The 17,060-nt window shown below is 40.9% G+C and overlaps 1 protein-coding gene across 5 annotated transcripts in view; it reads right to left on the reverse strand.

Annotated features, from left to right (window-relative positions):
• SNCAIP (synuclein alpha interacting protein) overlaps nucleotides 1-17,060 on the reverse strand; it is a 145,494-nt gene that overhangs the window by 64,007 nt on the left and 64,427 nt on the right. For all 5 annotated transcript variants that reach the window (XM_077138829.1, XM_077138828.1, XM_077138830.1 and 2 more), the window contains exon 2: nucleotides 10,686-10,788. In XM_077138829.1, the coding sequence (XP_076994944.1) occupies nucleotides 10,686-10,742 (57 nt within the window). In that variant the 5' untranslated portion in view covers nucleotides 10,743-10,788. The remainder of the gene's footprint in view (nucleotides 1-10,685; nucleotides 10,789-17,060) is intronic.

Consider the following 17,060-nt stretch of genomic DNA (forward strand, 5'->3'; position numbering starts at 1 on the left):
TCTCTCTCTCTCTTTTTTCTTTCCTTCCAAGGCAAAATTTTGGAAAGAGGCAATGTAAGATTGATTGTGTTTAATTACAGCTGATGATAAACTCAATAAGGTTTGCTCACTGGCTTAATTATATATATTTGATTAAATCGGAGGAGCTGCTATCTGCATTTTAGGCATAAGTATCCTAACAATCACTTCCAGCTCTTAAGGCTTGTCAGAATCTCTACCAATTTATTAGGTATAGCTTTAACTCCTTTAGTGCAATTTTAAAGATCAATCGTGTGCAGAATGCTTTAATTTGATGAAGTTTAAATCTGAAAAGCACAGGCTGCGTGGCTGATGTGGGGACTGAGTCACAGGTAGATACTCTTCTAGCTAAGTCCCACCAACGGCCCCAACCTACATCCTACAGAGCTTTGCGGCTCTCTGCCCACAGTCATATAGGAGACACTCTTTTGAGTACATTCATTTTAACTTGGGGGAAATAAAGAACTTAGAAAAGCCATGTGTTTCTCCTGGTAATGGAACTAAAAAGGTCAGAAATCCAAGAAAAGAAGCGTAGCCAGAAAATTTAAGTTTTGGATAATTTAAGAAAGGTGCTAGAATGTCAACCTTGCAGTAACTCCAACCTACACTGTGAACAAATCGATCATTCCTTATAAAGACAAGAAAAAAGCTGTTTGTGGATCTGTTTCAGTAAAAACAAACACTGCTCCTTGGATGAAAGATAAAACTTAAGGGAATGCTATATAAACCGTGATGTGAAGAGATGCCCAGGAAACAGAGAATTCACACAACCAACATGCAAAAACGTTTCTGCATTTGCAAATTTGAGAATTAGCAAGTGACCCAAGAAATCTCCCTCTTGAAAGTGCATTGTTATTCCATCTGGGAGCTGAAAAGGGAGGTTTCCCAAGCCTTCATTCTAGTTCACAGGACAGATGGCCTTTTATAAGGAGCCCTCAGATGGCCAGCCTACCTCCTTCTCAGGACAATGGCCTGCTCCCAAGACAGTAACTACTATCATCTTGGTCCATCAGAACCAAAGCCTAATGTATCCTGTTCTGCCACCAAACCCTTTGTATTCTGTTCCCTTGGTTCCTATTGTTCTTGGGTGATGAGAGAGGACAGGGGCCTGCAGCTGGCTGATAAGCATGTGGTTTCCTATCTCCATGTAGACCTACTTTATTTCTTTTCTAAAAATCTTCCAGAGCTTATCCTCCGTGGAAATAATCTTTTTTATTCTTTTCCACTCTTCTCGCATCCTGAGAAGAGCCAGCCCCTGCCTTAGGTTGACCAGATGCTTCAGCTTCTTCAACGTTCCTGTGCATCCAAAGCTTAGCTCTCCTTCTATCCCTTTACTCTGGGCCCCCCTCATATAGAGTGCCTTTCTCTAGCCATGCAAGCACCCACTTTTCCTCAAGTCCAGCTTGTATTCTGCCTTCTCTGTGAAGCCCTGGCCAGTTGCTTCAGCCCTTACTGACCTGCTTCTCTTCTTCCCTTGATAGGACCCTGCTTTATTTCCTTGGTGTTAGTCTTGGTTCCCACAAATCCTTGAAGGCAAGGATGGTATCTCTGATGGTACATATGCATGACTGATAATGACTGATTAACTGTTTCACTGAAATACCAGCATGTAATACACATCTGAAGAACCCCTTGGTATAATATTATAGATGTTCAAAGGCGCTCTTTCATGTTTAGGAGCAAAGTGGGAATTTCCTCCAGTCTCCACAATGCCTCCAGAATTAATTAGCTTTTAAAAATGCAAATCTGACTAAGGTGCTTCTCTGTTCCAAATCCTTCAAAGGCTCTGTACAGTCTGCAGGAGAAAGGCACATGCCTTAGCACAGTGCGTGATGCTTTCTATGAACTCAGCCTCTTTTCTCCCTGGTGCTCACTTCTTTTTTGACATGGCTGGAATACCAAATTTCTTGTGGATCCTCGACCTACTGTTTTACCCCTTTATGCATGTTATTATTCCGACCTGAAATGCCATTCCATCCATTTCACTAGGCAAACGTCTTTTAATTCTTCAAACTTTGCCTTCAAACTTCATGTCTACAGTATCTTCTCTGACATTCCCAGCTGGAAGTAATGTCAGCTCTCACAGTGACCTCTGGGTCAAAGGCATCAACACTGCCAGGAACCTGTTAATAATGAAAATTATTCAACTCTATCCCAGACATACTGAATCTGAAACTCAAGAGAGTGGAACCCAGCGATTTGTAGTCTCACAAGACATCCAGGTGATTCTGACATACACTCATGTTCGAGAGTTAATGCTCTATGTTTCCCTACCTTAGGTCTACATCCATCACTGAATACGTCAAGTGACATTTCATCTATTTGTTTGTGTAACAGCTTTCTTTGCTTCCTTAGGGTGAGTAAAGAACATTTGGCTTTTGACAATGGTAAATTTAAATTAAAAAATTAATATAAGACAGTTCACAGTGGCTCAGTGGCAGAGTTCGCCTGCCATGCTGGAGACCCGGGTTCAATTCCTGGTTCCTGCCCATGCAAAAAAAAAATGGTTTCCCCCTACAAAAAAAAAATTAATATAGTACTAGGCATGCTGGCTGATGGCTCATGCTTTTGTACAAGGAATGATGAATTTGAAGGTAAAGGTGTAGATTCAAGTCCCAGCTCTGACATTTAATTCTGTGGTGCTCGACCAACAAATCATTTAATACTTCTGGGCCTCAGTTTCTTTATCCATAAAACACAAATATTTGTATGAAATAATCTAGGTGAAGTTACCTTGCAAACTGTAAATGGCTATGAAGTGATTTTGTCTCCTCCCTACCCTGTCTGCTCTGTGGGTCCCACATCCATTTCCTCATTACTGCCATGATTTTAAGTTCAGTATATTAAGATGTGAGAACTAATGAGAAAGAAAGAAAGGACTCGAGCTGGGAATGGAAAGAAACGGAAGGATAGCTTAGCCTGTCCCAGAAGGATATTTTGGCTTTTCTTTGGTCTTTTCTCACCCAAGAGAGTCTGTGGCCAAGGGCTGACCCTGCAACTTAGCTTCCCAGATCCCATACAGTTGATGTGACATGAGACAATCCTACACATCCCAGGAAGTTTTGTCACCCTGCCATGCAAAATAGTTTAACCATGCATGGGACTCATAAGAGCATTGCATGACTTCATTAAGGCTATGGGGATCTCTGACCGCCCCAGATATTGTTTAGGATTCAAACTCTTTGGCCCTTATTCCCGGAAACTGGAGCCAGTTGGGTGAACAAGCAGACATTACTCAAGTGGTAATGAGCCACAGAGAACGAAATAACTGAAATCCCAAGCACCTTTTTCAAGCTAGAGACTTTTAAACAACTAAGGTCCCAACTGGTTTTCCAAAAGAAACAAGCCGATCAACCCAACAGCCATCCTGACATTCATGATTTCTCACACAGCTTTCCAAAAGTCACGTAGGCATCTCGGCAGGCACAGAATAAAAATAAAACGACAATAACATGTATCAAGCAAAGCTAAGTATGGAAGCAATGACACACGGCTGAAGTGAAATTTGTCAGAAATGAGATTTTTCGAAAATCTCCTCTCTAAAGGTCTGCTCTTTCATTCAGGAAGGGATGCCCTGACTTCACGCCCTTCATAACATACTGTGCTCGCTGCCCCTGCTGCTGGGGTTGTGTACTGTCTGCCCTTGCACTGCTAGCCCTCTTCTTGTACTTTGCTTTCCTCCTCTCCATCTCCTCAAGACTCTTGCTCTGCCTTCATCCCACTTCTCTTCTCTCCCACCACTCTGTCAACATTGACTCTTTCCTCTGACCCTATAAAAGTCAACAAGCACAAGGCCTCAAAACACCTGCCTCCCTGATTAGCCATGAGCTTTTTTCCCTCTGTATTCCTACTTACATTTTTGAAAGAATGGTCTCTACTCTTGTTTTCAGTCTCCCCGCCCCCTCTGCATTTATTCCTTCAGCCACCACAGCTTGGCTTCTGCCCCACTACCCCGCGGACACTGCCCTAATTATGACCACCTTGAACTCTTAGCTAGAAAATCTAGTGGATGCTTTTCAACCCCCTTTTTTTAAGTAATGGCCAAGTCACAAGTTCCATCACTATCTACTGCTTCTCTTCAAGTTTCCCTTCTTTAGCTCCCTTGGGTCTCCTACTATCTCTTTCACAACTTCTTTCCAGTTTTTTTGGTGCAGGCCTCTTTTATTCCTCCCTATACCATATGGGACATATTTTGGCATAGTTGCTTCCTTAGAACATCCTTTTCTTTCTTCTCACAGGTGACCTTATCTACTCCCACAGTTTCAACCACCAGCCCTACACAGTACAAACGCTGGTGAGCCTCACTTTTATACAGCCATCTTAGACTACTTTAAAGAGATTTTTTTCCTGCTATTTAGCCTCCACTGCAGAAAAGTGTTATAATCTTATTTTCACATGCATGTGATTTTTGCTCTTGTTCCTTGTTTTTATGATATCTTCCAAGAAGCTTTTTTAAAATTAATTATAATCCAATTCCTTCATGCCAAGACACTGCCTGTGGTTGGTATTCGGGAAGATTCGGTAACTCTTTTTGACAATTTCAGAAAGCATCAGCTGCTCTCAATGGACTCAGGCAAAAGATGAAAGTTCACACTGGTGATGAGCTGCCAAAATTCAGAACCCACAGTACTGAAAGATCTTCTTTAGCTCAGAGAAGTGGAGATTCAAGATTGGAAAACAAAGCAATGGAATGGTAACTATTGAGAAGAAATGACAAATTCTAAAAAATTACAAGAGAAATTCATCTTTCAGTAGGGCTGGGACCCTGTGGTAAATTTTTTTCAACTCCAGTGATGGCCTAATTTCATTGTGAGCCAATGATCAATTATCACCAAAATAAATAAATAAAGAATGGAGTTTGGCACTATATTTAAATGTAACCTACCATGAAATTTCATGTATGCTTAGCTGTTATGATAGCATATGTTAAACTCTAGAAGGGCACAGACCTAGTCCAAATGACTTCCCAAAGCCTGGTACTATGCCTGGAACTCTGTATGTTTAACAAATGCTTGCCGAATGGAATGGCTTAAAAGGTAATTGTGCTTAAAAGGTAAAGTTTGTTTGGGCAAACTTTATACACAAACTAATAACTCCGATGATTATCAGATGAGAATGTCTAAGACTATCTGCAGAACAAGAGGTTGACACTTTTTAAAAATTGGCCATTTGCTCATTCTTCTTTGGAATCACTCTATCCACAATTCAGAGAAATCTAGGGAATAAGGTTGTTTTCTACTTTCTCAGGCAGAGGTATCCGGCCCAAGATCTGAAGATCTGAGGACATGGGTTCTGATCCTGGATTCTAATACTATCTATGGACATCAACATATAATTCAACTTTTCCAGTTCAGATGATTCCTAATTACTCTTCTGGAAGATGTTAGAAAAACAAGATAACGTGTAGGGCATATGATGTTAGAGCAGGGTGTGAGGTTTTTGAGGGAAAGTTTGAACAGTTGAATCTAGACTGTATTGAGAAGCACTAAGGAAAGTTTCAAATATTGCTTAACACCATGACAACTGCAAGGAAGAGCAGGGCTGATCAACATGGATGGGGATGAAGGGATTGAGGCAGGCAGAGGCCATGTGAAAGTCTTGGTCACCTTCTAGGAATCGCTGAAGCCAGTGTGGCAGGATTCATCTTACTCCAGTAGATCCTTACTAGGGAGGGGCCAGCCAGGTTCTTGTACCTTGAATATCATTATCCATTATTCACACTTAGTATCATGGTAAAAGCTGTATTCTTTACGCTCCCCAACTCAATGCCCAGGCCCATCTGATAAGCTCTACATCTCCTTCTGCAAGACCTACCACTGCTGTGTCTCCCACTGCTGTGAAATGGCTCTTTGTCGAAAGGTGACAGAATCTGGGGCAATGTCATCAGACTGAGTACAGTAAAAGGTAATGCACACAAAACAGAAGGGGGACACTTTAGTGAAGATGAGCCCCAATCTGTGGGATGGAAAACTGTGAAAACTCACTGAAAGTGAAATTCACTTGCTATCACAATTTATTTTTCTACTAGACAGTGGGTCAGACACCTTAGGAGACGAAGTCACACAATTTTGTTCTACTACTGGGTGGCTGTCAGAGTGATACAGAAAGACAACTACGATTTCCATGCAGAACAACAACATATTCCACTTACTTTCATTTTTATGTGTGCACATATGTATGTGTATACCTATGTGTATTTGTATGTGTATATATATACATGTGGATATACTTATAAATATATATGTGTGTGTGTGTATGCTGAAGTCTAAGTTTCCCAGCTGCTGAACAAATACCATACAATGGGTTGGCTTAAACAAACAGGGATTTATTGGCTCACAGTTTTGAGGCTAAGAGAGATCTAAAATTGATGGTGTTGTCAGTAAAGTGACAAAATTGTAGCATTCTGGGGATTGGCTGCCAGGATCCTTGGTCTTATTTACAATGGGTTCATATCTACAGTATTAGGGGTTGGGACTCGTGCATGCCTTTTATGGGAGATATGATTCAATCCCCAACAGTACATGAATATGCGTGTGTGTACATGCATGTATACATATTTACCTGTGGTGTGTGTGCATATGTGTATACACACATATGTACATACATACATATACAGGTGCATATAAATTCTAACTTTTTCTCCATAAAATCCAGGGCAATTATGTAGAGAGAATTATTGTCATTTTGCAGATGGAAAAGTTGAGACACAATAAAATCAAGAGATTTACTTAAGTTTTTTTTTATCTTATTTTAGTGTATTTATTTATAGGGGAAAATATAAACCCTTTTTCCAAAAAGGGATTCAAATAGTTTCTGATTGTGGAATATTGATGAGTGAGGTGACTGGTCCAGAATCTGTTCTACAAAGCCTCAATGTTCTCGTCTGTCAAGTAGAAGATGATAATAGAGTTGATGTGAAGCTTAGACAAGACAATTGTCTAAAGGGTTCAGTGTGATACAGGGCACAAGCAGCATTTGGTGAATGGTGTGTCTGAGTGAAAGTGTTTAATAGACCCCTAGTTCAGCTTCTGCTTTATTCAAGTAATCAGTCCTGTATAATTCTATTTTTGAAGACAATATAGTAATCTTTCCTAAAAAGAAACACAGTATGCCTTCTCTGTACCCTAAGTAAAATAGTATTTCAGAGGGTTTTGTTTTTGTTTTAAGGTAGAGGAACTGGCTCCCAAAAGAATAAAGAAGGAAATCTGTAAACCCATTTGCAGTGACAGAGAATCCCTACTCGGACCCTTTGTTTATGTGTGTCGTCATCTCTTCCTCCTAGATATACAGTTATTGCACAATGTCCTGCCCTTTTCGAGAGCAGGGTTACAAGAATGTATAGTTTAAACTCTGCCTTTTGCAAAAGATGCACATTATTTGGAGTCTGGAAAACTTCAAATTAATTTGATTGCCTTCTGTGTGTTGTCTCATTAGGTAAAGGAAAGAAAGTTCTAGTTGTTTTTTGTATCAATATACGGCTTGTGTTTTAATTAAAACAAGAACTAGGCTCATGACCAGAAGGCAAAACCATGAAACAGGAAGCCGAGACAGCATATTAGGGCTGTGAGTGAAGGATGAGGAGAGGAGTTTCAAACTAAGACATCTTCTTTGAGAACATCTTTTCTAATGTAATGCACATTTCTTCCTTTTTCCCTGCCACTTAACCAGGAAAGAAGCTTAGAGGCTGTCCGAGGTGGAAATAATGGAATCCTAAAAATAAAGGCATGCTTATGGGAGACTCCATTTCTTTTCATGCCAGTGAATTAGCAGGTTGACAATACCTTCATTTTTCAATTTTAGCATTTTAATAGTCTCCATTTAGCCCTAAAAGCAGCTGCAAAATTCATTTCTCCTAGTTTACCTTAACAGCCTGAGAACAATCATTTCAATATTTAAGGAGCTACTACAGCTTCTTTTCCCATGATATTATTGTTCAAGAACAATAGGAGTCTGCCACGTTTAAACCGAATCAGATGGATTTATGACTATCTACCATGTCATAGAGCTTACCAGTCAAAGTAGGGCTTCCTTAGTCTCAAGTGGACTGAAGCTGAAATACATCACTATTTCTCAGCATGGTACTATGGATATTTTGGACAAGATAATTCTTTGTTGTATAGGACTGACCGATGCATTGTAAGATGTTTCGCAGTATCCCTGGCTGAGAGATACAGCAGACACCGTCAGCATGTCCTACTTGTAACAATCAAAAATGTCCTTGGGTATTGACAAATGTCCCGAGGGGATGGGTGCAAAATCAGCCCCCATGAGAACCAGTGAGATAGATTTTATTCATCTAGGAAAGGCAGTCATGTGTTGTTCCTTTAAGCGGATATCCCGAAAACACACTGCTCCAAAATCGCTGGTGACCCTAGACAGGTTGCTTAACATCTCTGAGCTTCAGTTTCCTCATGGAAAAACGAAGATAACAATAGTGCTGTCTTTATAGGATTGTTGTGAGGATTAATTGAAATAACGCATGTAAGTAATACTCAGCACAAGGCCCATCCTACAGTAAGTGCCCAATAAATGTTACCTATTATTATTTCAACAACTCTGTGCAATTTCATTTTTCCTTTCCTGATTTAAGTTTAAATGTACGTTATAGACTCAAACAACAGAGACATACTTAAAAGGAGAAAGTTTGAGTATAGTTGCACCACTACAGATGCATATCTTTATTTATGTTTCAGAGTGGTCAAATTGTAGAAGCACAACTATTGCACAATCCTGCATCCCAAGCTGCTAAACAGCTTCAATTATTGCTTCATATATTTTATTATCTTTTGAGTAGAGATTCCTAATTCATCAAAATTATGGGCTGCTGCCATATGATTCTCCTGAACATACAAACGCTATGTTGTATAAAAATAAAAAAGTTTTGACATCATGCCTGGCCTTTTCTCTAGAGTCCTTTCTTCTCCATTAGTCATATAAATGCTCTCTCTCTCTTTTTTTTTTTTTTTGGCATGGTCAGGCACCAGGAATCGAACCCAGGTCTCCAGCACGGCAGGCAAGAACTCTGTCTGCTGAGCCACCGTGGCCCACCCCACATAAATGCTATTTTAATATTCATTTAAACAATAACAAAAGTTTCCATTTTTAAAAGCAACTTGCTATGTACTATGCTATGCATTTCACACATATTATTTCATTCGATCCTCCAAACAAGCGTAAAAGGTGAAGTTAATATGCTCAGACTCATCCAGCCAGCAAATGTCCCAACAAAGTACAAGCCCAGGTCTGTCTTCACAGCCTATACTCTTAAAACAGAACTTTATTATTAAAGCTCAGAGAGCCCACACCAAGCTCACAATCATAACACAATTTTTCCTTCCTACAACACCTTCCATCCTGCCCACTGTCCCCTCCCCACGCTATCATTCACCCTCCTTGCTTTTCCCTACTCAGCTCAACATACACTCCAGGGGAGCGGTCATAAAAGAACCACAAGCTCTGCACACTTTAAAATCAAGCATCATGATAAAGACAAGAGACAGACAAGAGAGCCGACAGACAGACGCTGTGGGAAAGCACAAACTCGCCTCACAAAATTGGCTTCATCTTCACGAGGCCTAATAAAAATTGCCCAGGAGCTAAAATAGAGAAAGGCTAAATACACTTTTCTCTATTACAAAGAAAGATGCACCCAAAGTTGGAAGAAACAGGTCATTCATCAGACTTATCCTAGTAATCCAATTCTTGTATATAATATGCATATTATGTTCCACTTAGCGAGCTAAGTAGAAGAACACAATTTCTGCTGAAGTAGTTACTCCAGAGTCATGCTGAACTAAACTCATCTTTTTTAGACCATTTTTGCATTAGTGGTCCAAAGCTCCAGGCCCTGAGAGATCAATGAAAGATCAGGTCAGAAACTGCAGCCTTGGAGTTCCTGGGAAAGAAGTAACATGGTGAGTTTAGAATCCGCAAACTCTGAGAATTTGCCTGGGCCATGAGAGGTCAAACATACCAGTGTTTGCTGGTGTGGCAGAACTGACCTTCTGCCTCAGGATAAGCCACAGGCATCTCTAAGTAAGGAACATGTAGAGAATCCATTCAGAATAGCTGCAAGTTAACCTGGATGCAACAGGATATTTGTGGGTGTGGTGGGAAATGAGACTCAGAAGCCCACAGCATCACGGAACGAAGCAGGGCCTTAGATGTCAGCTAGTCCAGCCCTTATCAATGCACAACTCTTCCTCCTTATTCCCAATAAGCACCAAACCTGTGCTTTGATGCCTACAGTAATTGGAAGGATTCCCCTGATTGTCCACCCATTAATGAATGTCAATTTGGCCGTCCGTCAGTCTGTGTTCTGGTGAACTCTAGGGTATGATGGCTGATGGAATTAACATTCATAGGGTGCCTTCTACATGCAAGTGCTTTGTAAACCTACTTCATTGAATAATTTTGACAACACTGAAACAGATTAGGAAAAGGAGGCTCAGCAAGTTAACACTCAAGCCCATATACAATTAAGCGGGGTTCACTTCTTGGTCCAGCAGACCCCAGAACCACACTTTGTCTGCCACACAGGAGGTGAGCTGTCAGTTTCTGGATTTAATTGGAAGAGTTTGCAATAAACTGGCTATAAGGGAGAAAGCAGCCAATGTAACCAAAGGCAGAATAGCCTGAAAGCATTGCTTGCAAGCTGAAATACTTACAGATATGTCATCACTGAAGTCAATTTCATCCAGATCAAGGTATTCAGGGGCTTCCATTATTCTTCTTTGAACATTTTGAGTAAGATCAAATACTTATAAATTCCTGGACAAGACAGAAGCAGAAAAGGTGGGCAAAATGGTGAGCTTTCTAATAACAGGAACACCAAAAATCTATATTTAACCAAATAAAATGACAAAGGTCGCTGGGGGCTAGTATTGCCCATGAGCACATTTTCTCTCTTGGAACGCCCCTAGTCTGGCTTTCCAGGACCAGTAGCACCGCTTCCTTAAGACTCTCCAAATGACTCCCCAGCAAGCACCCACAGCTGTTTGTTTTATTTGATTTGTGTCTCCTCTTTGCCAGAAGTGTTATCTCAGGTCAGAATCTTCATCTATGATCAAGATTAGACCACACTCAGCACTGGCCACATTCTGGTTCAAAGGAGGGGCTTTGGGGATGGAGAACCAGCCTGGAAACCTTAGGAAAACCACATTCAGATGTTTATCCTAGGCACATCCTTAGATGCCAGCCAAAGGCATTGAATATTGTATCTCCATGGTAATGACGAAGTACAAGGCAGATACTAACTAAGCAACAATAATGGACATTTCAGAATTCACCTTCCCCCACCCCCATCCCCCAAAAGAAAAGAGAGCTAAGTATAGTTTTAAACTGGGGAGTTATCACACTGCCCTCTGCTTCTAACAGCTTAGCTTCAGAGGCTCTGACTGTGCCAGGGTGACCTGAGCGCAGCCGCCAGACTGTCCTCTGTCAGCATTTGCCTCAGGGCTGCCTGTGGCAATGCTTTAAATCTGTCAGGGTAAGATACCTCACCTCCCAGTTCATTTTCCCATCACTTATCATCAGCGCCACAGGCAGCGGCAGTGGCACCTACAGATGTCAAGAGCAGAAATATAGATCTCCTGGCAGTGCCTCGGTGTGCAGTTATTTCTGCAAAGGTGACTCTCAGATATCAAAATAGGATTCCGTTTCCCAGAATTTATCTTCCTCATTTATAAAAACTATCTTATGTACCCAAACTTGATTTTCTGAAAGAGTTCATTTTCTTCTCTTCCAATTCTCAAATCAATGTGTATACCGCTGAACACTAAAGAATACATTACTGAAAAGTGAAAAATAAATCTAGGCTGGTGAAAATGGGTTCACCAACATAAGATCAGAGTGTTAAAATACCTATTACTTATTTATTAAACAAAACAACATACAAACACAAACATGCTTACCATATGGTCATTTCATTCTTGTTATATAATCAAGAACTCACAATATCATCACATAGCTGTATATTCATCATCATGATCATTTCTCAGAACATTTGCATCAATTCAGAAAAGGAAATAAAAAGAAAACAGAGAAAAATTCATACCCCTTACCCCTCCCTTTCATTGATCACTAGCATTTCAATCCACTAAATCTATTTTAACATTTGTTCCTCCTATTATTTACTTATAAGACACTTATTTTTAAAAGGAAAATCTCACTCTGAGGGCATTGCTTTTCATTTTGGGTGGCTTCTTTTTTTTTTTTTTTTGTACTACTCAAATAGTCTAATTACTATAAAAGGGAAAGTCACTTGCTGTCCCACACCTCCAACCCATCAACTGATTTAATTTTCTGCATTCCCGCTCATCCCTTTTCTATCTGCATACACTGTTTTTATATTTCTTACATTCAGAGTGGATACAGAGTAGATCCAAGAAAGGATTGGGACGTTACTACTGCATTCAAATGAGGCTACTCAATTAGAATAAAAAATAAAGTTCTTCTGAAAGTCACTGGAAGGTTTAAAATAAAAGGAAAACCAATCCAAAGCTGTAAAAAGCACATAAAGCCAGGAATTCTACTTTTTTAATAGAAATCTAAAAATAGTTTCTTACGCAAAGTGCTTGGGTATAAAAATATATCCCTTTTTCTCACAGAACTTTTCAGGGGAAAACACACACACTCATATTTGCAAATTATTCAAAATATCTTTCTCTTCCACTCTGATGGATTTTGAGACAATCCAGACTCTTTGGATTCCAGCTTGTCAGCTAACAGATTTTCTTCCAATCCAATTTCTTTTCACTACATCTGTACTCGGTGATGAATTGTTACAGACGCCAAGCCTGTAGATGCTGGGGGCCATCTACATGCTGGGGTGAAGATGATGCTGGGGGCCATCTACATGCTGGGATGAAGATGATGCTGGGGGCCGGGTTGCAGTAGAGACAAACACAATACCACCAAAAACATTGAGGAAAAAAAAAAGTGGGGAAATGAAGCAGAAAAATGTGCATCAAAGTCAGGGATCGAATGGCTCCTCAAATATATGGAAATACAAAACTAAATTCAAAATGCAGACGAACACTTATTAACCAAGAGAATTAAAAAACAACCAATGAGTGAGTCCCTGTTTGAGGGCTCTGACCATCTAGAAAGCAATACCTACTCAAGTTTAACCCTTCCAATGGAACACAGCTGGTGGGTAACAGAAATCATGACATTATGGCAGAAAGTCTTTGCATTTGGCCTTGAGCGGTGGTAGTGATATTCTTTATACGCTATGGCTGACCACAAGAGTTACAACAGTTCCAGCCCATTGCAGGAAAACCTGGGTTCTGAGGTCACATTTGTGTCTCAGTCACTTGGACTGTCCAGCCTCAAACTAAGGATCCCAAGGTATCTGGGACGCTCTACTTCTTAACAGGTCTCCACATGTAGCCATCCCCGTGAGCTTTCAGAATGTCTTCTCCAGCTATGACTCAATTTCGTTTGTCTTCCACCCCCTACCCCACACTCAGTCCACAACAGAAGCCAACAAACCCCTCTTGCAGATGGATGGCACACGTGCTAACAGAATGCGCAGCCCCAGAGGGCACACAGCAGAGGCTCATGCACCAGTCTGGCCCACAGCTGTGATTTGTTTGGCCTTCGCAGTGCTTCAAACAGTCAAATCAGTTGCCAACTTTTAGATCTTGGGTGATTTCACACAAAGTTCTGGATTTCTGGCTCCACTTTAAAATTCTCCAAAGCTCTGGCAACACGGGTCTACATTTGCCATGGCAGCAATTGGCTGGAGCTCAGCAGCAGCTGCTCCTACCTGCCCGTGAGGCCTGCCCTGCTCAGGTTCCCAGTGCCTGCAGTACTCACTGACATGCCATGCCAGATCTGGGCACTTGAATGTTTCGCCTTTCAGAAGGTGTTCAGTATTAAACAGTAAGTTCCACTTCCTTCCCCCCCTTTATTTCTGTTGGTGCCTCCTGCCAAATGCTTACATCATCAAGCTGAATTTGCATCCTAAGATTGTCTTAAATTCCGATACCACAACAACAGCAAAATTCACTCTTACAAATAAAGCACCAGCATGTTACAATTTGTTTATCGTGTCATCTTACCTTCACAAACTTAATAAAATGTTATGAGATGGGGATTATGTTTCTTTCACTTGACAAGAGGAAGGAAGGGTTCTTGCTTTGTTGTGATTTGTGCTGCGGATTTACGTGGTGCCACTTCACTAAATTGTGAAGATAAAGAAAGGGGAAGGGAAGAAGTTGTGACAAGCTCAAGTCCAGAAAAAAAGACCTCTGCCCCCACAGCAGCCTGGGGACAAGGGGATCAGTTCGACTCAGGGCCAACAAGAGTGGGTTCAGGCCCAAGAGAAACTATTTTTCGGTTCCCCAGACAGGGCAGCCCAGCTCAAAATCCTTTACAGGAGATTTTAATGCATATACTTCATCATCAGCCATGGGCCTCTTTAGGATCTCAGGAACCCGCCATTGGTAAATATCTACTGCACCCCTACCCTATCAGCTCTGACCCTACAAGCTACAGTCACTTGCGCCAGATGTTCTGAGGTCCCCCCGAAGTCTTTCTTTTGGATCACATTACCCTGTCTCCTAACACCTCTCATAAAAGTCGTCCACTTTCACAACTTTCCACTGACTGGAATGATTCCATTTCAAACTTAACTTGGGCTTTTAATGTCTCTCCATTGATATTGGTAATTTTTAATTTGTTATTCATTTGGCAGGTACGTGTGATTTTTTTTTTTTGAAAGGGAGTAGGTGAAAAGAGGTTGGGCAAGGGGTGGGATATTAGGGATATTAGCTAAAGATAAAGGAAACATTTTCCACTGGTTTAGTTCTCCCAATTTGAAAAATTTATGAGCAGGGAAGAAGAAAAAAATGTCAGAAAGTGGGGACATTGGACTGGTTTGCTGGGACCTGTCTCCAGAGCAAAAGCTTCTGGTAACACCTACCCCTCCCCCCTCACTTTAGATGTGCTCAGGACACTGGGAGAAATCTTCACTAATCTCCAGACTGATGGTCCACTTGAGGAGAAATAATAAGCGGCAGCTATATTCAATGCCTGTAGGATTTCTCCTGCTCTCATGGAATTTTGATAAATTGCCAAGAACAGAAGTGCCTCCTGTGCCTATTAAAGAGTGTGTGAAGGGCCCGTGCCCCTAATGGATCTATCAACACCATGTCACCTTCTCATAATAACCTCAGAGATGACCCAACTGCTTTCTTCAAGGGAAGGTTCCATTTGGGAAATAGCTCAAAGTAGCAAGGGGTCAAATCTGAAGACAAAATGTAGGCAAGCAATTCAAAAAAATGTCCCCCACCTCCAAATGTGATTTTCAGGTGATAGTTTTAATTTTTTTGTTGTTGTGATTTGAAATCTGCCTCTGAAAATAATTCCATATGAACACTTCCAACGATGTTTTGGGAAACAGCAGATCACTGGAAAATGCCTGGAGCAGCCAACATCATTTCGTTGAGAAACTATACCCTTTTAAACATACACATTCTGGTGTGGTTGGCTCATAAAAAGCTCACTGATTTGTGACTACAGTCACATATCACATAAATTGCTCTACTGAAAATCTTTTAAAAATGCATTGCCTCACTCCATTTTACAAGGAGTCAGCATGGACTCATTTTGAAGGCTCACGTTACACAGATTTCTCCTTTACTGCCGAAGTCACTATTGCTACATTTACCAGTATACTATGAGATCTGGTAATTAAAAATAAGTTGGGCTTGTCAAAATAAATGAGTAGGTGCATTCGGTGATGAGGTAACCTTAACTGATATTCATTACAATTCATTTTCCTGACTCTTTAATCTACTTGGGAAAACACAAGTAGAAAACACAAGTTTTCCCAAGTAGCTCCCTACACACACACACACACACACACACACACACACACACACACACACACACACACACACTTCCCAAATTTGTCCTGGGATTAATTTTAAGTTTAAAGCCTGCACATAGATACTGTACATATTTTCTCCAATATAGAGAAAGCTCAAAAACCATCACAAACTGAATACTGGAAGACTTGAGTAGAAAAACAAATGGAATATATGAAACATTGTCCCCAGTTGGCTCAGTGGCTTGGCTGGCAAGGAAGCAACTCATTCCAAATGTTGGATTCCGTTTCTTTCACTCTTTGATTCAACGGTGGCCAGAAGCATGGCAGTCACTAAATGCCTAGTCCTGGAGCGGAAAAATGATAGAGGCAAGAAATTTCTACTGGAAAGAGGCAAATGAAGGAAAGCCAAGAAGTACAGATCAGGAGGAAAAGGAGGGAAAGCAGAAGCTGTGTATGTTTCAGGCACTTCTTCATTTGTTGAATATTTCTGAATGTCCCTGCAGTGTGGAGCATACAGCGCAAAGGAATCAGACAAGAAAACAGCACAATGTGGTACTTACCGAGAAAAAGAAAACATAGGAGCCTGAGGAATGAGGGAAGTCTGCCTGGAAAAGACAAGATCTAAGCTGAAAGCTGAAGGCTGAGGAGAATTATCTGGGGAATGAATGGCGAAGCGAGTTTTAGAGGCAAGAAGTAAGTGTTTCAGGCAGTGGTTCCAGCCCAGACAACACTGGCTTGTGTTGGATGCCATTAGAGAGGGTAAGATTGATGCAGTCCCTACTGCCATATTTTGCTTCTAAACGAGCATCAAAGGGTGAGTGCCAGTGAGGGGCGGTCAGGGCAGTATTTCCAAAGCCAGAGTGTAAACACAGCACATCTTCCTGAAATATCAAATTTGCTTGGAAAAAAAATGCAAGTGAACATTTAAGATTAAACAGGAAATGTCAATGCAATATATTGTGCCTATTCCAGTTTCTGGGGAGGGGTACTGCATTTCATCCCCACCCACCCTTGAGGGGAACTCCCAAAGAAAAATTTGTGAAGCAAAACTTTGTTCCAGAGCCTGGGTTTGGGTAGCTTTATATTTTCTCTCTCTCTCTCTCTTATTTTGTCTCATAAAGATCCTACGAGACAGAGACCTTCATAATCTCCTTTGAGGAGATAGGGAAACCAAAACTCAGAGAGGTTCTCTGATTGTCTCACA

This window comes from Tamandua tetradactyla, chromosome 21, assembly GCF_023851605.1.
Source record: "Tamandua tetradactyla isolate mTamTet1 chromosome 21, mTamTet1.pri, whole genome shotgun sequence".
NCBI classification, from domain to species: Eukaryota; Metazoa; Chordata; class Mammalia; order Pilosa; family Myrmecophagidae; genus Tamandua; species Tamandua tetradactyla.